The 21,484-nt window shown below is 42.0% G+C and overlaps 1 protein-coding gene across 1 annotated transcript in view; it reads left to right on the top strand.

The window, feature by feature from the left end:
- elavl2 (ELAV like neuron-specific RNA binding protein 2) overlaps positions 1-2,594 on the top strand; it is a gene marked incomplete at its 3' end in the record, with an annotated part of 82,244 nt that extends 79,650 nt beyond the window's left edge. Inside the window, exon 9 of the mRNA XM_080792160.1 lies at positions 2,264-2,594. Coding sequence (XP_080648286.1) covers positions 2,264-2,594 — 331 coding nt within the window. The remainder of the gene's footprint in view (positions 1-2,263) is intronic.
- Between the last annotated feature and the right edge of the window lie 18,890 nt (positions 2,595-21,484).

Genomic DNA, 21,484 nt, shown 5'->3' with positions numbered 1-21,484 from the left:
CGGGGATCTAACCCAACCTAACCACGAGGCTACTGAACTGGGACGTATAGTAGAGCTTTAATCGGGGCTTAATTATTTGAGCCCCAGCCCAGCCGACAAAAGTCCAGCCCGGCCCCGAATCCCGTAAAATGTTTGACAAATTAGGCCTGGCCTGAGAGCCCGTTTGTTCCAACAACAGCGCATTGTTTCTGAAGTTGTGCTGGTCCGACTCTCTCCATTACTAACCCTATTCCCTAACCGCATGCGAAGCCAAGTAGTCGGGAGTGACGTTGGTTAACTTTATCTACTGGAGCTCTAACGTGTGTGTGTGTGTGTGTGTGTGTGTGTGCGCGCAAACAACGGCCGCGAGGTGTGAGGTTGTGACACGCAAACATACACGTTACTAAAATAATAATCATACTAATATGGGGTGGGAAATAAGACTGCGCTTATTTCACCTGACAAATATCACTGTGACCATTTCTTTGTTTTGTTGTGTTTGATAAAACTATGGACCATCTTTGGTGCTGAAAATGAATTAATGAAACATTTCTTTCTTGGCCTAAGCAATTCTTCCCCAGTAGTGGCTTCTTGATTAACTGATTCATTTCCTAAAAGTTGATTTTGCGATGTGTCAGCCACTTGAACTATTTATTATTTGTGGTCTTGAGACGCTGTTAATTTGCAGTTTCTGTTGATATTATTCCATATCTAAACAACAAACGTATAGTTTTCTTAACTATATGGAATACTACTACTATCTACTACTACGTATAGTATGCGCCACGTCTCTGCGTACGTGTGTGTTCGGTTGTAATGCACGTAACTCGAGAACCGTTTGACCCACCGACTTCACATTCGACACACGCGTTCCACACCCCCCACAGTGCAGTGCCAGATCATCTAGTCGGTCGGACCTACGGTTCACCAGAACCACCACAAAAGGCTCTGGTCAGGCTCTGCCAGTGGGCCTAATGAGGCCAACTCCTTTCACCTGGGCCAGGCTCTGCCAGTGGGCCTTATGAGGTCAACTCCTTACACCTGGGCCAGGCTCTGCCAGTGGGCCTTATGAGGCCAACTCCTTTCACCTGTGCAATTTCTAGCCTCAGCCAAAGCCAATTGAGGCTCAACCAATCAGGCTCTGCCAGTGGGCAGAATTATTATGACAACATATATCATTAGGTTCCCAAGTTGCATCGTTCCCAAGTAGGCCGGTGGCCGACTGCGATGGGCACGTACAAGTCTAGTGCTTCAAATTGACAAGATGACGGAGTGTGTGTGTGTGTGTGGTCGTCTTTGTAATTAAATAGTATCTGTCCGTTGCCATCACTGTCTCTGCCAGTGTTACGGTGTTTGTTGTCGTAACTGCCACAGAAGTTTCGTCCATACAATCTGTTTGGTTAAAATGTCATACATGCATCTTGTGATCTACCCACTACACCTTGATCTATTATGGACAGTGATTCTCCCTCTTACACTTTACTGCGTCTGAAGCGTGTTCAGAAGTCTCTGAGATGGTACTTTGTTTGAGCTCAATTGAACAGAGAGCATTCCTAGAGGATGACTAAAGTTCAGTTCCCTAAAGGCTCAAAGGCCTATCACTGGCAATGCTAGACTTGTGATTTGTCTTCTCTGCTGCTGGTTGGCTGGTGTCTTGGTTGCCAAATCTCTCTCGGGTTCCTTGATGCTGGGAGCACACCTGTCATGGTAGATGTTCCCTGAGAGGCCAACTGGAGCAGCTAATCTCATCCGACACCTGCTGAAATAATTCATGGCTTTTCCTATGCACTTTGGATTTTGTTCTTCAAACCCCAAGACCAGATTTACCTAAGATCAGGGTTTTTGGGACTCGTTATTGCAGTCTCTGAAAACAAACTGAATATTTAATAGTTCATTTTATATTGTTTATGAACAATGATTTTGGTAATATTCACAGGGAACACAGATTTATTACACCATCTGTTTCAACTTTTGTGCTGTGCAGTTGAGGTACAGACTTGGTGCATTCTTCTGACAGGACTGCTTTTGTAAATAATTGTCTAGCTGTAGAGAAGATATTGATGAATGCCAAAGAATTTGGTTATCCAGTGATTTCTGAAACAAAGGTGTTTGAAGTGTAACCTCTTTTGAAGAGTAGTGTAAACATGCCTCAGGCCTGTAAAGTTGTCAGTTTCTGTTACTGCTCATTGAAGTGTCTTTTACTCTTTTCTTTTTCTTTTTTCTTTTTTAGATTGACCCGTTGAGTGTTTTGTCTTGAACCGTGCTGTTTGTTTGTGTTTTACAGCAGGTTCTCCCCCATGGCCATCGATGGGGTAACCAGTCTGGCTGGCATCAACATCCCGGGGCACGCGGGCACTGGTTGGTGCATCTTCGTCTACAACTTGGCTCCAGACGCCGATGAAAGCATCCTGTGGCAGATGTTTGGGCCCTTCGGCGCAGTCACAAATGTCAAGGTCATCCGCGATTTCAACACAAACAAGTGCAAAGGATTCGGTTTTGTCACCATGACTAACTATGATGAAGCTGCCGTGGCCATCGCTAGCTTGAATGGATACCGCCTCGGAGACAGAGTTCTCCAAGTGTCATTCAAAACCAACAAAACGCACAAAGCCTAATAACCCACTCCGATTGTTTCTGGAGAACTCTGCAGAAAATGGAAACGTATCGACCGTATACTTTCTACATTAGTAAAACCATCTTTGTAAAATCAGTGTTACAAAGGAAAACGATATTTGGCGTCCAACAGCGTGATTTTCTTCTCCTTCATTGCTAAAGCTTTGAATCTTCTTGATATAATTTATGTTGAACCAGAAAAAAAAATCTGCAGGTTTTGAGGCCTGTGATGTTGCATTCTATTGCTGTCTCTACGGATGGACCTTTCTAAAATGTTACTACTAGGTTTTCGTTGTTTTGTTGCCCATCTGCTTTGAAAAAGTAAGTCTTGTAAGGCTTTGTGTAGTGATTTATTTTGTATTTTTCTGTGTTCTGATTTGCCTTAGGTGCGTTATGCTTTCAGTGGTTAAAGTATTTATTTTTGGACGATTTTCAGTTTTTGTTTTTGTAAGTATTCTGTTTATTGTAATATGAGTTGGTTCTTGGTTGGCTGCATAATGTTGCTTATTGTAAAATTTAAAGGAGAAAAGACAAAAAAATTCTTAAAGCAGTACCTTGCCAAAGAGCTAAGAACCTCTTTGATGTGGGTTTAAAAAGCATCTATTTTTATAAAAAGAAAAATTTGGAGAAACTTTTTACTGGACCTGGAGCAAATATTTTGACTTGGATACTTTGAGAAATATCTTCATATGACACCTTGTGAGCTTTTGAACTTTACCAGAAAGTTTTCAGCGGTTGAAATTTCTGGAGAGATTTATGATGTAAAAGATACCTTTTGAGATCTTTGTATTATCTTTAGATTCTAGAATCAATGGCAGTGCTGGTTTCATTTGTAAAATCATCTGTGGGTTGTCCCATCATCCTGGTTATTATATGACTAGCAAACTCACTTTCAGATTTGATTTTTGAAACAGACAGAAAAATACAAAGGTTTATTCGCGAAAAGTGCATGCAAAATTATAACGTGGAAATATCTTAAAAGGTAAAACGGGGGATAAAAATCTGTTCTTCCGTAAGAATTCCCTTCAGACAGAGCTCATGGTGTTTTGTGGTGTACTTATGCTATATCATTAAAGGCTGAATTTGTCTTACTATCAACTAATAAGGGTTTTTACCTGCTTTGTATGTAAGATTAAGGGAGATGGGCTGACGATGGCAGCAGCTTAACAAAACTGTTTGAATGAAGAATAGGATTGATTGCTCCGGATCTTAGAGCTACAGTACCGTATGTAAATAAGTCCTTTTATGTTGAGTATTTGGCAATTTTTATTTTGGTTCTTTTTTGGACTTAATTGCAAAGTGCTTTTGTTTTTTAAGAGTACGTAAGGTATTTTCATTTGGAATTTTTGCTTTCATCTCGATTGTTTACATTCAGTTGAATACTTGATTTGTTGTCCTATGGACTAGATTTACAGTGCATCAGATTTGTTGGTTGTTTGGTCTGTAGATAGTCTTGCTTCGTAAAAAGTATTAAGAATCTATGGACATCTAAGTTATTTTTTGTTGTTGTTTTATATATATATATATATATATAAACACCATAGATATATATATATATATATATATTTATGTGGTAAAGAATTGATATGAACCACAGTTTTGAACTGTTTGATTACGCTTTTGTTTTTCTTTTCTTATTCATATATACGTAATGCATATAACCTGTCTTTAAAATCATAAAAAGGTGTATATTGCTCTTTTCACTTTGGGGAAGGACAATGAAGCAGTCACATGACCATATAGCAAAAAGGGTTGCAAGAGATTAACACACATCTTGCGCTACTTGGAAGAAAGACCTGGAGGCTAGTCGAGCCTTAATAGATGCATCGAGTGCTGCACCTGCATCCTGCTTGGTACTTTAAACAATTAATAGTCATGCTTCCCCTTAAAAATGAGCAGTGTGCTATGCATTATATATTTATCTTTGCAACTGCTTTTTCTCCCCCCTTTTTTTCTTTATCTTTATCCTCCTCCTGTTTGTTGTAAAAGTTAAATCTTTGAGTCTAAGATTGAGCTGTGATACTTGCTGCTGTGGGGCAGGGGCTGGATTTCTCTTTTTTTCCCCCCTTTTTTTTCACGCCTGACCTCATTATTCACATTTTTTTTGTTTGTTTTTTGTAACAGACAATGAATCCATGAGTGGATTCTGACAATTTATGCTTTGATGGCCTGGTGTGAAAAAAATCCTCCTGCCCCTCTTAATGTGAGAATGATTATTTAAATGGAAGTTGTACAGTATGACTTTGTTCACAGCATTTTTATTTATTTTTCTCTTTCTTTAATAGAATATATCTTTAGTTCCCGTATTTAAAATGATGTACATGTTCTTTACTTTGTTTTGAATATTTTGGACTTTTACATGTTGAGTACATCAATAAATAAGTTGGAGGGCAATGCAATTCTGTGAATGAATCCCATGATTACTTCATCAATACATTCTTAAACCAAATTCTTAAGTAAAAGAAAAGTGTCATATTGACAAAAAAAAAAAAAAACATTGTTGAGCAACAAGTCTTGACACTTTTAGCCAAAGCATAAATTATGCTTTGAAAGACTATTTTGATCTTTAGTGGCAAATTCTGTGTTTGGCAAAAAAGGCTCATTTCCTGGACAATTCACGGTTTTCTGATTTTGCTCTGCCCTTTTGATGTAGTTAATATTTCAGTTGATTTGTTTTTAACCTGTCTTGGTTAAACATGTGATTTTTATTTTAGTAGAACTCGCTGCCAACATAATCATTTATAGCTTTGCTTTTTTTCCTGCCTACATAAGTGGGCCTCTTAAGGGAAGCAGCCTATCCAGATTAAAAAGATTTCTTTACAAAGACATTTGGTCAGTGCCTCAGAGTTTATCTGAATGACAGGTCAGGTCATTTTGGTGAAACATACCTTTATTTCTTCCAAATGCCAATAACTGACGGGCATTGTACAGAAGGTATAAAGCCTATCAATTCTGGCTGGTCAGAGGATGCTTAACATTCATAAAAAGAACCCTCATACCTCAAAGAAACAAGCTAATGAAATGAATTGTTCTCCCTACAATTTAAGCATTTAGCAGACGCTCTTAATTCAGAGCGAACCACAGTAAGCAAGAACAAAAACATATGTCATCAAGACTCATAGGTAAACGAATAACCTAACAGTGGAATATCTATAGTGAAACGATGCATATACACTAGTGCAATGTCTACATAAAATGCTATTTACTTTCCATAAATCTCTCAATCTTGCACTAGATGGCCAGAAGCAGAGGTGAAAAGTAACTGACTGTTCTCAAGTACTTTTACTGTAGTGAGTATTTTCATTTTTTCTACCCAACTAGAAGAGTCAAATAGCCTATTGTACTTTTTACTGCAATTTGGAAATTTAAGTTACATTGCTGAATTAGATTATTATTAATACAAAACATTGCTGATCTACAAGCTCACTGTGTCGCAACTTTATGAGCTGTTGTAGATCTGCTATTTTCAAAACACATGAATTTTGATACACTTTTACTCAAGTAAACCTTTGAGTACAGGTCTCATGTGTAATAAAGTATTTTTATATTGTATTTCTCATACTGTAGATAAATAGATGCCTCATTGGCCGCTGCAGTTCGTTGGAGCGATGCCTGTTGAAGGAGGGGCGGAAGAATTTACACTGGGAGAGGAAGTAAGTGTGGAAGGCACGTTACGTCACGCTGCCACTCAAGTGATTACTGGCCAATCACAGCACATCTTTTCCGGGACTTATCAGACCCGAACATGCGCTCTGTGACGCACGCTCATGCTTCCGCGGTGCTTCGCAAGGAATCTCGGGAATGTGTTGCCCTCCCTTGATCACATACACTCCAGAGCTGGAAAGGGCGTCTACGTTTATATGTCTATGGTATTTCTACCTTTACTTATGTAAAGGTTACTACTCCACCACTGGCCCTAAGTGGTAATGCATCATCGTAGCTCAATGTAACGACTCTTAATTCAGCTGCCGTACAACCCTTTTGTTTCTCCTTTATGTGGCACAGTGACATTGAAATTATTGAACTTATTCCCAGGCGTTTTCACTTGAACAGAGGATCTTCTACATCAGTGGCTGAATGCTATTTACTGGTTGGCCCAATAGTTAATTGGGGTAGAGTTCAGGCACTGGCTCCAGAATCTGCTGTCACAAAGAGTGGCACGAGGCTTGAAGGGAGAGAAGCCTGATATAGAGTATTGATTTTCCTTATCTCACGCTCCACTTGAGGCCGGCAGCCTTGGCAAAGGTGAAATGGCCCGCTTTGAAGTGAGCTTCCCTACTGTGTGGCCACCTCTTTCTGTCGGACTGTCGCTTTAAGGGGCATTGGAAGGACAAAGCCCTGATCCGTTGAAGCAGCCTGGCTAGGCTGGCTTTTCATGTGTCTTTTATTTTTATTTTTTTCATGGCAAAAGTTCTCTTAATCGTGCTGTGTTGAAGAGCTCCAGTCCACCCACTTATTTTAATGAACACGATATTTATGCCATGCTCAATCATGTAGCAATTGTACCATTCTGCATGGGTAGTGAAGGATATGGGGTCTAATCTGCATGCAGTTTAAAAAGCTTTCAGTGATTTATTGGCCCATTAGCTTAAACGTTACAACAGTGTAATCTCTCCCGATGGCCATTTCTCGTATTGCAAGGAATCATTTTTGAATAATTCTGCTATCTACAAACGTCCTCCTTCAGTCAATTAAAGATTTCTTTGAGCTTCTTGGTGGAGTTGTTGTGCAGGTAACGGATATCTGAGTGACAACTTGCAGGCATGCCTGTGGCAGTTGTCCCAGCTGTAGAAGGGTGTTGTCATTGCAGACGTGCAATTGATGTGATTGGTCATCCTACAGCTGATTACACGGTGCCAGTAAAACAGGATTAGTAGGCGAGGGCTATGGCAGTCATCTCGGATGAGTCGTTTCTAAGTTGATGTGATGTTATTTCCCACTCAGTTTTTAGACAAGCCTTGGACCCTTTTGTGTGTTTGAAGGAGCAGTCATTCAGATCAAGGGATTGAATGAATGCGTGACTGGGTAAAATGAGATTTTACTAATTTGAAGACGAAGGTGAGGACGAAATTCTGATTAGCCGGAATGAGATGATGTATGATGTTGTACGATGATAAGAGCGCCCCTCACTTCACACAGGTGTGATTTTTATTATTATTTTATATATTGCACACAGGTTTGTGTTCATTTGCCCTTTCTAGTGGTGGAACTTGGTAAATGCCAGAATAGGCAAGTCTATTCACATGCAAATGCACAGGTTACAACCTAGCCAGGCCATGAATGAAACGGCATACAGTATTTTAAATAGAGCACCGAAGTCTGACGTCAATATCGGAGGGCGCAAATCCATGGGTTCATGTACTTTTTATTTGCATTTTAATCCCCATAGGGGGGGTTTCACATCAAGAATCAACTGACGCTATTGTTACTGCTACTGATTACTGAATTAGTTAAATTCAGTAGCAGTAGACGATATGTATCGCAAACGATACAGAGACAACCTCCCTGACAATAACGCAGAGACAGCTTGTTTATTTTTGGACCACAATGCTTATATGAAACGATTTTAAGATGACCCCATGTTATTCTCCATAGAGAAATTACTTCCGTGAACCAGGGGAATCGAGGGGATGAGCGAGTCACGTCAGGACTTGGGTGCTCTATTCACTGACTTTTCTGTCCAAAGAGTGAGAGGTAGTGGTTCATGCATCTAAACTATACTAGAATATCTAGGACGTTGAAACGCCCATGCACCCTTAGTTGCACAACACCAATGTATATTGGTTGCATAATATAATCTGCTTCCAGTACCTACTGGAGTCATGCTTCCCCTTATAATAAATTGTTGTCTTGGCTGTTCTTGCAGTAACCACATTATTGTCTGCTTCCAGTAAAATTACTTGGAATGCCATGTGGGAAAGTCCACTGGGAAATGTGATTTCTGGCAATGTCCCCTATTATTATTAAACTATTGTCCCCCGTTTTGTGTTGGCCCATCCCCCACAACCAATAATTAACATTCAATCGTTAACCGAACAAGACTAGGTCTAAACCAAGTATATGACTGGATTGTGTGTGAAACGGTGGAGAGATTTGAAATCATGGATTCAGGAAGTGGCAATACTCTGCCAAGGTATAACTTCATCAGTAAGTGATGTTCAGATTTCCCTGTAGAGGTAGGCAGGGTCATGCCAGTTTAATAGATCATCCGGGCTGACTTGAACCAATAGATGTATTCGAACCATGGCTACAAGTAGCATCATCTCTGGCTTCAAATTATGAGAGAAGGTCACTAGTAATTAGGATAAAGCTACATTGTGTAGCATGGAGGAACCGGACTCTCTTTTCCCTGTGTTTTGCCCAGGTGGGTGTGGTTTTGAGGATAGGTTTAGGCATTGTTTCTGTGAGGTTACGGTTAGGATTAGGTTTAGGTTTAGGCATATAGTTTAAAGTGAGGTTAAGGTCAGGATTAGGGTTAGGCCCATCTAGGAACCCATTTGGGAAAGAAAAATGAAAAGAATATAGTTTTTCTTCTTGCTTTTTGTAGAATCTGTCTTGAGAGATTAGGGATAGGCATATGACAAAACCCACCACGCTCACCTGGGCGAAACACCTAAGAAAGAGTTACGACACCACACAACCTGGAAGAATCATTCACGTTTATAGGGCTGGCCCTGCTATTTCAGGCCAGCCAAGAAGCACTAAGGCAGATGTTTTCTCTATTGTTATGTCACCAGTCTACCAAACTGCCAGTGCCAACACCACCTCTTCCTACTCAAAGCACAGTATCAGAGACAGGGGAGGTGATGAATAAAATGTCATTAAATTCGACCCAGTGCTGCTGATGTCAGCAGGTAACCGTAAACACATTTGCATGTGGTCTGTCTGCTGCAGTGATTTATGGGCACAACACATTTTCCATTACAGTTCATTTATAGTCTGCCCCCATCTTCCTGTCAATAAGTTGCTTGGCACCACAACAACTTATCGTCGCTGTCCGGTGGTACAGTATGTTCAAAACCATAAATTATTATTATTTAAAAATATATGGTTGTAGATCTGCTATTTTCACATTAGGGCATTCATTTATGAGTTATGTAAGTGAGCCCAGTGTCCATGGCGTATATCTATTCAGTATTTTAGCCGTGACATGAGCGCCCCCTCCAGAGTCACTTCCGGGTCCTACTTTTGTGTCGCTTGACTCGCTTATACTGTCTGACTAAATCTGAGACGAAAACAACCATGAAAGTCTAACACCAAAGTGTTGAATACATCAGTCAAATGACTGGTATTGGTGTCCTCAAAGAATTGAACACAATGCAAAACTCTCATACCTAAATGTACCGTATGTGTATTCGGCTTGATAATTATCAATATCAAGCTGTATTGATTTATTTGTCGTCGTCGTCCTCCCGCCTATTGAATTCACTGTCAGCTACAAGCATTCACATACCATGTGTACAGTATACTATCTTGTTTGAGCGACAGATGAAACGATAGATTAAGTTAATTGAAAAACAATACATCTGTGACTTATTTATCAACATATATCTTTGTTTCTACTCTTCTCTGGCTGAGCAAAGGAGGAGAAACAGACATTATGTTTCAGTAAAAACCGGACCGTTATTTCTGGTGTTGCTACCGTCAAGTTGACATTTTCAAAGCCCTCGACTGTGGACAGTAAATTGATGTTGGAGTAAACAAAGCCACTTTGACTTGTACTACCTCCACAGACAGAGCAATTACGACATAGCGTTTCCTTTCCTTCCCTGAGAGGTTTCAGTTGATGGGTGGCTTGTAGAGACCTTTCTCCTTTACAAGCAAACTGAAAACTTTGCTATCCAATTTTAATACTACTGTAGCATTTAGGGTTAAAATGTATCTCCCTTCTCCAGCATCGTTCAGCCATCATTTTTTTGTCAGTTCTAATTCCCATTTTACAACTGTTATTTGGCATCTGCAGGACATTGTCTGTCACTCACCAGCTCTTGAACCTTTTAAATGCAGAAGGTTTAAGTTGATTGACATGGAGTGGATGGAGAGTGGTCCTTTCATATGAATTTCATGTGATCAGCGATTTAATGGCGTCGCGATACTTAAATTCACAAGTGCTCTCTCTCTCTCTCCATGGCGGCTTTTCCATCAAGCACCTTCTGAAATGTTCTTTTTTTTTAACAAGCAATTACAGAAACAAAGGTTTTAGACAATGGTTTTAGACATTGCAGAGGATAAGTGGAGGCTGTTTGGAGATGGATGGGGGGATGTTTGTTGGTTACACTGAATTTAATTCAATCTTGGAGGTATGGCAAGCCTACAGAGCTTGCCATACGAAAAGCGCCATTCATCTTTGTAAATCCCAAAGATGCCAAGCAGCTTGGTTTTTACCATAATTTGCAGTGATGAGCGCCTCGCTCCATCGTCTTGCCATCTGTTATACATCAGCTCTGGCATTCAACTCAGCATTTGGTTCTTGATCTGATGTCTTCGTCTTGCTTCCATTCCACAGTAAAAGATGTTGTAATGATTGGATTTCAATGCTTACATCACAAATGGTCGAATCTTGGCTCGCTCGATCCAGCCGCTGTCAGTCCACCACTGACTCCCAACGCGGAGGCATCATCTATCCAGGGATAGATGGATGGATGACTCCCAACGGGGAGGCATCGTCTATCCAGGGATGGATGGATTTCTAGACCCCTTTAAGACTGCCGTTGTGGAGACACACGCGCACACACACACACACACACACACACACACACACACACACACACACACACACACACACACACACTGATGTGTGTCAACATAGTCAGACCCCCCCCCCCCCCATCTCAGCCTCTCTTTTTTAGTTTTTTCTATGAAATTACTATAGTTGTAATAGTTCTGGTTTGTGTGTTGTGTACTTGTTGTGTACTTGCCTTGTCATCCTCCTGTCCGAGTTTAGTAGTTACTAATTAGTAGTCGTTCCTGGCCATGTTAACGTATAATGCTAAGGCAGATCAACTTATATTCTGTTTAGATCAGCTGATCTTTACAAAATCACATAAAAGAAACCATAAGCTTCTGCTCATCTTCTTTACTTGAACAGAACACTGTTTGGGAATTGGAGAAACAAAACGGATAAACAAAAAGTATTTTCTGCGGTGGCCCCCTGGTGGCTCGGGGCCCATTTCATTTGAGATGGTTCAAATATTCTAGCTAAATCGACTGCTAACAGGGCCTATGTTGTACTCTCCCAATGGCACCATAATGAGGCGATGAAGAAAAGGGGCGCAGATTAGAATAACAGCCTTAACTAATCCATATCAGGCCGATGAGGCGGTACGTTTGGGGAAAGCGTGTCATTTCTCATTTCGCAGTGCAATGCCAAAATTGCTCTTGCTCTTGCTCTCTCTCTCTCTCTCTCTCTCTCTCATACAACCCCCACGCAAAACAATCCCTGATAGCAGCTGTGGCAGGCCGCCGGCACGAGGATGGCAATCAACATATTCAGCCCCCCTCCCCTATCTCTGCCTCTCTCCTTCACCGCTTGTCTGCTTTTTCTCAGCTCCCGCCAATAGTCAGAAGAGAACACAGAGGAAAATCCATGTCTGACTGTAAATAAAAGAAAATTAGTTTTGGCCAGTAGGAAACGACTCCGGCTACTCCAGCCCTCATCCCAGGGACATATAGGCTGTGCTGCCAATGATCGCTATTGACAAGTCTTCCTGCTGGCCGTGGGCAGTGTTGCAGTACTGTGCAAACATGGATAGAATTTTAGATATGGCTGTCAGGACAAATATTATTTACATTCAGAATTTCACAATAATGGAAGAATATATCACATCTATTCCAAATGGTGGAACCTTGATCGATAAAGGAAAATCGAATACCCGCCTAGATAACCTAGCTTGTAGCTTCCCAACATTATTAAGATGTTGCTTTCAAAACCAGTGGTTGTCACGGTTTTATGCAGCATTCAAATGCAAAGATACCCCAGAATGCTCCCCCCAGAAGGGGAGCATCACACTCCTTTGCAAAATTCAACATGGGTGTCAGGTTCTGCCATATCGCAATAACAGCAGAGGAGCTACAGTATCTCTAGCCTGTGCAGAGTATGCAGGTAATGATATGAATGACTATAGAGTGTGACCTCTTATATACCGACTGACTGCCGTAATTTAAATTCCCCACCACTGTCTTTGGCGTTGTGGAAACACCATTTGCTCCAGCCAGAGCAGCGTGGCTCGTTACCTTCCATCGTGCAGACAGACAGTGGAACCATACACTGTTTTTCTGCAGAGGGATTTACATCCGTGTGCTGCTGATAAAGAACTTCAGCTTTCCCTTTGGTTCTCCTTTCCTCAAAAGTCTCGGTCTCACATGACACGCTCTTACAGCAAGACATAAAAAAAGAAAGCTACATTGTTCTGTGACTATACGTACCTGCCTCCAACGCCCATTGCATCTCTCTCCCCTGGTAGATACTAATAGCTGGTTTGGCTCCTGTAAAATGTAATTGTGGCGCCAAAGGCAAGAAGACGGGGGGGTGGGGTGGGGGACAGACTGTGGGTCTTTATAGATTGCAGAATCTAGCACTTAGACCACCCACTGTGTCTGATGATGATGTGTATACCTTTGAGGAGCGAAGCATTCACTGGAGTGTTGAGGCCCTGGTAGGCAAGATGCTCTGTGTGTGTGTGTGTGTGTGTGTGTGTGTGTGTGTGTGTGTGTGTGTGTGTGTGTGTGTGCGCGTGTGTGCGTGTGTCGTATGCTCATTTGTGCTTAAGCACTTACAATAGAATCTATTGTAGATGTACTGTATTATGCATGTGTTTGTGCACAAACTTTGCTGAAGTAATGTGTGTGCACTAGCATGTGTGTTAGTTAGTTCTGTATGCAGTTAAGAATGACTGGAGAGCACCAGGAATAATGCCTCGTCTCTCATTTCCTCTGCAGGAGCTTCCTTGAAAATATTTACTTTTCATATAGCAGTGGCAGCCATGTTCTGACGGCATTCATTTTTCCCATAGAGATTTCCCAGAGAGAGAGAGAGACCCACCCTATTTCCATGAAACACATCATGTTTATAGATCATGCATGCATTGTGGTCTATTACTGAGCGGTTGTGTTTCACCGTACTGTAGGTAGTGTGAGTCACACATATGGCCTTATACAGTATACAGCATACAGCAACATTACAGTGCATTTCAATGAGGCCCTATCTGTGAGCACTGAGCACACGCGCGCACGCGCGCACACACACACACACACACACACACACACACACACACACACACACACACACACACACACACACCACACTGCAGATGGCTAAGATCTGAAGGAAGTGCTGTCGTCGACATGGCAAAACATATGGCATTCTCAGCCCGCAAAGGACGGTTTGTTTGCAAAAATGTTCTAGGGAGTGAAATCCCTTTATACTTATACCAAAACATAAAAGTTATTTTAAGAATTTAAAGGCTGTTCTGAAAGAAATTGTTTCCATTTTGAAATTTGGACATGGCTATTTCACATTTGGTTCGTTTCTATTGGACAATTATTTTAAATAAGATAATATGAAGTAACTTTTCACTAGACTATATAATATCTTATAATATCATTATTTTAAAATCGTACTTTTGCTTGAGTACAGTTTTGGAGAACAGACAATGGAGAAACTCCCACATACGTCAGCTGACCAATGGCGTAACTTCATCAGACAGTCAAAGGCTTTTTTTCCACACTTAGGCGTCTATAGTTTTCCGCTGTGAGCAGGAGTCTCTTCCGGGTTTTTAGACAGCTGGTGGATGGAAATGAAGCTCCACCAATGCGGCGTCGGCCAGATTCCCGCAAAAGCTTACCCCCGTAGGTGGAGCTTCATTTCCATCCACCAGCTGTCTAAAAACCAGGAAGAGACGCCTGCCACGAGCGGATTTCTGCCGTGCCTAGATGCCCAAGTGTGGAAACAGCTAGAGTGTACCCAGCCAGAAAAACGGAAACACGCTGCCGACACTGCAAGTTGCAGCGTGGGTGGAGTTTCATTTCCATCCACCAGCTGTTTAAAAACCTAGAAGAGATGGCATGTCTATTACCGTCTTGGTTGCTGTGCGCGCGCGTGTGCGTGCGTGCATGTGTATGGTTGTTTGCCCCACCGACTGCCTCAAAATCGACACACACAGTGTTTGTGTGGTGGTTCTCCAGAACCACCACAAAAGGCTCTGCTCCGGCTCTGCCAGTGGGCCTAATCAGCCTAAATCCCTCACCTCCACCTCCATCCATCCTCTGCCTCAGCCAATTGATTGCCATGATTTCCAGGCATCCCCACACCTGCCAATTGATATTAGATTAGTACTCTTGCTTTTGGTACTTTAAGTACATTTCGATGCCAATTTATATATTGCAGTAAGCAAACAAATGCGAGTACTTTTGCCACCACTGGTTTTCATCAAGGTAAACTGCTCTCAGGGGGAGTGACAATAAAAGAAAAGGAATAATAAGCCATTTGTTTCCCAGCATTAATTAGTTTGCCTTTGCTGACAAGACACTTTACTTTAACTTCCAATGTGATTGTAATGTATCATGGCTAAACAAAGAACAAACTGGGGCTTGGCAATCCTCTGAGAATGTGTGTGGCGCGGGGGTGGCAGTCTGAATATCTGCACCCCAAGTTCCCTCCGCAGCGTGGCTCAAATCCTTCTGACTTTGTAGCTGGAGAAACACTTAAGTGGCATATAGTATATTTACCTCATTATTACTGTTGACACGCTCTCTGATTAAAAAACCTCTCATGAAAATGTCGTCTCACTTCCTGGACTACAAAGCCACACCTGCTCCATGCAGCCTTCCCTCTCCACAAGGAGGGGAAGTGCACTAAAGCATTATGGGCATTGTAGGAATTCAGCAATTCAGTCAAACCCTGATCAAACACACATACTTCATTATTTGTGTGAGAAAAACTGCAGTAGCCAAGGCTTAGACCTTTATACAATGAACTACTCCATGTTTTAACGTACTTCCAAAGTGTGTACACTGTTTAAGACCCGTAAGTTGCAGGATGTTTGTTTTAAAGTGATGTAACATCAGGGGTTATCATATTGCACCAAGGGGTTTCATACGTTTGTTAGACATACTAACAGTCCACAGGCATTATTCCGACAACACTGTTGCTCCCGACATGCGCGTCCGGTTACAATTAACCCGTGGCCGGGTTAAAACTCACCCGTGTGGCTCCTGACATGTGCGGCAGGTTAAAAAGAACCCATGGCCGGTTAAAACTCACACGTGTGGCTCCCGACATGCATGGCAGGTTACAACTAACCTGTGGCAGGTTAAAAGTAACGGCTGGCGTCCTGTGAGGTTAGGTTTTGGGTAGGTTTTGGGTGTCGGACTCTGACTGTAGGACTGTTAGTATATCTCGGACCAAACACATGCACCCGCACCATAATGCATCGTGTCGTACAGTGTGTGTGTGTGTGTGTGGGGCTTGGGTCCAATTTGTGCGTTCTGCCCCGCACGGCCCGGTATTGACCTGTTCCGCCAGTGGTGGGCACAAAAGGGAATGGGATACAGACAGGCGTGTACAACGGGGTACTCTGACAAAGTACAGAGAAAAAAAGAATAATATAATGGTGGCTTGAGTAGGCGTTCATCTTTAACCACCTGAACCCCGGCATCCATATTCCGGGAGACATTTGCCAATTATAGCAGATCTACAAGCCCAGACGCACGTGAGCTTGTAGATCGGCTATTTTTGGCCACGAGATTTTGTGTAGACGTTTACGGTACAGAGCCAACTCTCATCTCATCTTGGACTGAAACCGTACGTCTTCATAGAGCAACACTCCTGTCTGAATTACTGCAGACCGTCATCCCCTCTGTGCATTGGAGTAGTAGTGGCCGTTCGGCCCTGTGACTGCGGTATCGTAAATTTTGAGTTGTTTACGGATGCTGCCGTTTTGGTTGCGCTCCGGGAGGGGTAAACTTGGAGCAGGGCCATTTACCGGGCAGCTTGATGAGAGTGCAGCGAGGCGAGTTAATTAATACAACATCCCTGGGCCCGCGGGCGAGGATGCAGACCTGACCTAGGAGGGAACGAGGACAAGAGATGGAGGGACAGCAAAGGGAGAAAGAGAGATGGAGAGAGAGAGAGAGAACATAACAGGGAAATAATAAGAGACAATCCAGTAGGGAGAGCATAAGGGATGAGGAAGAGGTTGAGGAGGGACTTGCGAGCTGTCTTCAAATGGCTTTTCCATGATCCGACAATAGCCAACACATTCTAAACTGGTCGTTTTAAAGTACTGCAGAATATTTGTTGATGTTTCCAATGTCGTATGTGATCAACCTTTTTTATATTGGAATATTCCTTCTGATGTGGGAGCAACATATTTCATGGGAAGCAGCTGTACAGTACACTAAAGTAGCTTTTGAAGCAGCTATTAAGCAGATCTACAAGCTTGTAGTGCGTCACCGAGCGCCACGCTACGAGCTTGTAGATTTGCTTTTTTATTGTTAAAATGTGTGCAAATCTTTGAATATATATTCTTTCACAGCAAACATTTTAACTCAAATCTTTGCTTCTGGGGAGTCCCTGAAACAATATATTTTCAGATGGGAGGGTCAGCGGCCAAAAGCAGATAATTCTGGCGGTCCTTCACATGAAAACGTTAGGGCACCACTGATACGTTTTTCTGAAAACTGCCAACAGACATTTTGTAGAATCTGCTCTCAGGTCTTTATGGGTTAAAGATGTGACAGTGTTTTCACTCGTGGCACTGTACTGTATCTGTTGCTTAACTTTTCCTCAATGGGAAAACACTTTGTCTGCTGAGCTCCATCAAACAAGAAAGAAAGTTGCCTGGAGACAGGAACGTCCATGAGAAGCTACCCCGCCCCCCATCACTCCCTCTTCTAACACTTTCCCTGTTCGTATATGTTCACATTTAATTTCTTTCTTTTTGCTGGTGAAAGATCGCTTCGAAGACCACCAAACGAATCCCGCCCCACTGAACCAAGGTGGAGATTGAAAAAGAAAAAAAAAAAGAAATAGCTAATTACAGTATACACAAACTCAGTTTTATTGGAGCGTTGTACTGCATTACCAATCTAAACTGTAAACCTTGGGGGGGGGATGTGTTAAAATGGACAATGGATGGACACAATTGAATTTGAGCATGGACGAGGTTGACCAATACTCCCCTACTACCAAGCAATGTTATTATTTTGCGTTCAGCTGCCTTCTTGTATAATACTGTATGAATTCAGACTGGCTTTATCGCCCATACAAATCAGTCAAACTAGTGGAGAATGAAAAGCTGTAAATGGCACTGCTGCCAGCAGACACAAAAAGCGATAGAGGCTATAAATACCCTGAATAAAAAGAGAAAGCTTCTGAATGTAAGTTGTGTCAAAATAGGAAACTGCTGGCTGGATCCCATTTAACTGTTTTTTCCCTTTTCCTTTTGGATGGTGTTTAGAATTCACTCAATAATTACCATATTAAAATGCATGTATGAGTCTGTGCAGTTGTGGGGAGAGAGATAAGACCGGGGAGAAGCGTTGGGGGGTGGGGGGAGTCAACCGGAGGCCTATCAGTCAGCTCTGAATTGCTTTATAATTACTGAGAGTGAGATGCACAGACATAATTTCCTTCTAAAAAATAATGCAAAGTTTCATTTTCGTACTGTCGTGGGGGAAAGGGAGCCGGCCTGAATACATTGGCTTAACCTCTTCGTGTAGAAGCCGGCATGGTGCCATGTTAAGCACAGTGTAGCCTACTTTCTGCACAGCATGAGAGTGCTGCTGCCTCCTTTTTGTGGGATCGGATGGAATAATCCAAAATCTGACACATTGAGGTTGTGTACAGTACAGTGTATGAATATTTTTTTAGCTTAATGCACGTATTTATTTGCATAATACGTGTGCTACTGTACATTGTACATTATATTGAGCCTGGTTGAGCAAGTTTGGTATATTTGATTTAGTAGTCACTTGCACTTTTTAAAAGACAAACAATTCAGGAAATAGTCAACGAGTCAAACGACACTTTTCTAGGTTCATTGTAATGATGGTGCAAATGTATTTTCGAATGACATGAAACCAATATGACTACAAAAAGTACAATTTAATGCATGCCTTTCAAATAAGATAATTTATTGTATTTGCCATCTTGCCAATGCCATGCCACTGACAAGCATGAGTGTCCACAGTAGAGTCAATAAATAGTCCAAATATCCTCATCGTTGTTGTAAACTCTAAGTACTGAACCCTCGTCTGGTTTGACAGACAGGTAGTGTGTGCCGGCTGGGTGGTGTGTGACGATCCGGTTGAAGTATACCTTGGTACGGCGGCGGCGGTCGATGGGCCCCGGGGGGAACAATAACGCGACACAAGACAGTATCACGCTAAAGGTTCACCAAGTTTATTACACACATACAGGAAATATATAGCTGCTGGATCCTAATGACGTGACACAACACTTGAGACATAACAACCGCTAACTGCAGCAAGCTGACCTTGCTGTCTGAGATGTATCCAGTAGCTAACTATGCTACAGTTCAGGCAGTACACAATACATATCTAGTACATTGTGTATTCACGTACATTACAAGTACACAGACATGGGCGATCAGATTACAACAATCATCAATCAAGATGTTTGCAGAAAACGGCAAAAATAATGAACACTGAGCAACATTGAGAAATTAATTTTGTGTGATCATATTGTGTGAGCAATTGGATAGTTTAAAAAGCATGGCAGAGAGAGGTTATACCAAAATAGAAATACATGGAACTAAAGCTTCAAGACAACCTCACGGTGTTGTCATAGAGAACATTTCTTAGCAAGCTACACATTAATTAAAGGCAATTCCACTCAATTAAATTAGGCTAAAGGTTTTAAGAAGCAAAGCCACCAGAACTGGGCCTATAGTAAAGGATTAATTGCAAGCAAAACATTATATTTTGCATCACCAGTCAGTCCCTGCACGTTCTCAACTGTATATATTTGGAAGCTGGAGTAGAATAGAGGTGTGGAGATGGAAGCATAGCAAGGTTTCAGCTGGTGGCAGGTTCTCTGATTAAATATTGATGGGATTGAGTTCTGCAATCCAGGCCTGTCATGACAGAAAATACCCTCTCTCTTCTTCAGGTGTAACGCATGGTCTTTCGCTTTAGAAAAAAGCCATCCACTCACTGTTACCTTTGATCAAACACATGAACGTTGAAGGGGAGCTTATACAAGTGGTGGAGATCAGTGGTCTGTGCACACAGCGAGGCTGATACAGTAAGGTCTGCTATATTATTACTCAATATGGTGCAATGGTGCCACATACTGTAATGTCACTTTCACTTTGTATAATTGCCAGATGATACAATGTAGGACTTTGCACTTCTAAACCAGTCATTGGCTGTTAGATATATTACGACTGCTGTTCCTGTATGATATGACCGAATGTTAATTACTGTCCATGCGGGAAATGAGAAGTATTGACTTGCATGCAGTACAGTATGTTAGTACTGCAGTACAGTATGACACTCTAGCCCCTCAGCATTGTCTGGACATTTAGCTACAGTATGTACAGGAGTGCATTATTTGAACACACGATTACACTTTCAAAATGGAACTTCTGTTCGCTACACATGCATTTCTCTGATTGTGTGTTTACATATTTTGTCTTCTCTGTCGTGCACATCTACATGAATAATCCCAGTTTCTACCTGCTTGATAGTATACCGAGTATACTCATGACCAGCTGTCCACAGTCAGATTATGTACGTTATGTATGTAAGAGAGTATGATACAGTATGTGCTGCTGCTGTGTCTCCGCGTAATGCCATATGTATGGCTGAGTGTATGTCTTAGAAGGTTGTTAATCCCTTTAAAACGGACCTGTTCCCTTCGCAGAGGAGGCTGGGCACGGCTTGCTCCCATCTCCTGCCTCTTTTGCTCTCACTCTCCCACGCCGGTCCTTGCCAGTGTTCAAACACACATTTCAGAATAACTGTGTTTGCCTTCACGAAGGAAGGGGCCAGTTATTTGATCTTTATTAGAGGCGTCTCACGTCCATGTGCCATGTGGCCACGAGAGCAAATATTAACTGCAGAGAAAGGTCTGATGTGCAATCAAATCAACGCTGGTTTGTTTTTCAGCCGTTCCTATAAGAATATATCTGTATTTGTCCGCATTTATTTTGAGAATCCAGAAGAAAAATGGGCACACTCATTGTTTGCCCTCATTGTTTGCCCTCACGACATCATATGGCTGCGACGCTCGTTATTTCCTGTTCCGTTCTTTCGTGCTAACCAATATTATGTAATTAATAACCCTAACAATTTGCCATAATTGTTTCAGTATGTGGAAACAAAAACACGAAGTGGAGCAATGACTATTATCAGGTTGATAACCAATAATTACTTCCAAACTATGAGCTCATTAAGCAGGCTCCTGTGGAGGATCCAAGCACAACATAGCCTTCCAGAATCCCTTCCTCTCTCCCACCAGGACTGCCACATCCCCCCCCCCCCCCCCCCCACCTTCTCGCTCCATTCCCATTTATTTCTTTGTCTTTCCATCCTTATGTGGTTTTCATTCCATCTGCTCTCCCTGCTGTTTCTGTTTCAATTACATTCGACAGTCAGGCTCACTCTTTATTTATTTCTTGAGTTCTTCCTTTCTCCGTCACTCCTGCTTCGTCCCCCATCGATTCCCCTTCTCGCCTCTATCACATTTTCCTGCTAAAAACCTAACTTTCTTTTTTATTTATGCACATGGTGTGCCCCTCTCTCTTTCTCTCTGTCCTCCCACCCTTCTCTCTCCACTCTCGACCCTCTCTGAAAGATTAACCATCCTCTCTGCATCTCGCCTCATCTATCATCCTAATGGGGGCTACGAGGGGGAGGAGAGCAACAA

Source organism: Protomyctophum bolini (genome assembly GCF_963924005.1).
Source record: "Protomyctophum bolini genome assembly, chromosome: 20".
Taxonomy (NCBI): domain Eukaryota; kingdom Metazoa; phylum Chordata; class Actinopteri; order Myctophiformes; family Myctophidae; genus Protomyctophum; species Protomyctophum bolini.
Note: the sequence above shows the minus strand (reverse complement) of the source record. Positions and strands in the feature narration are given on the sequence as shown.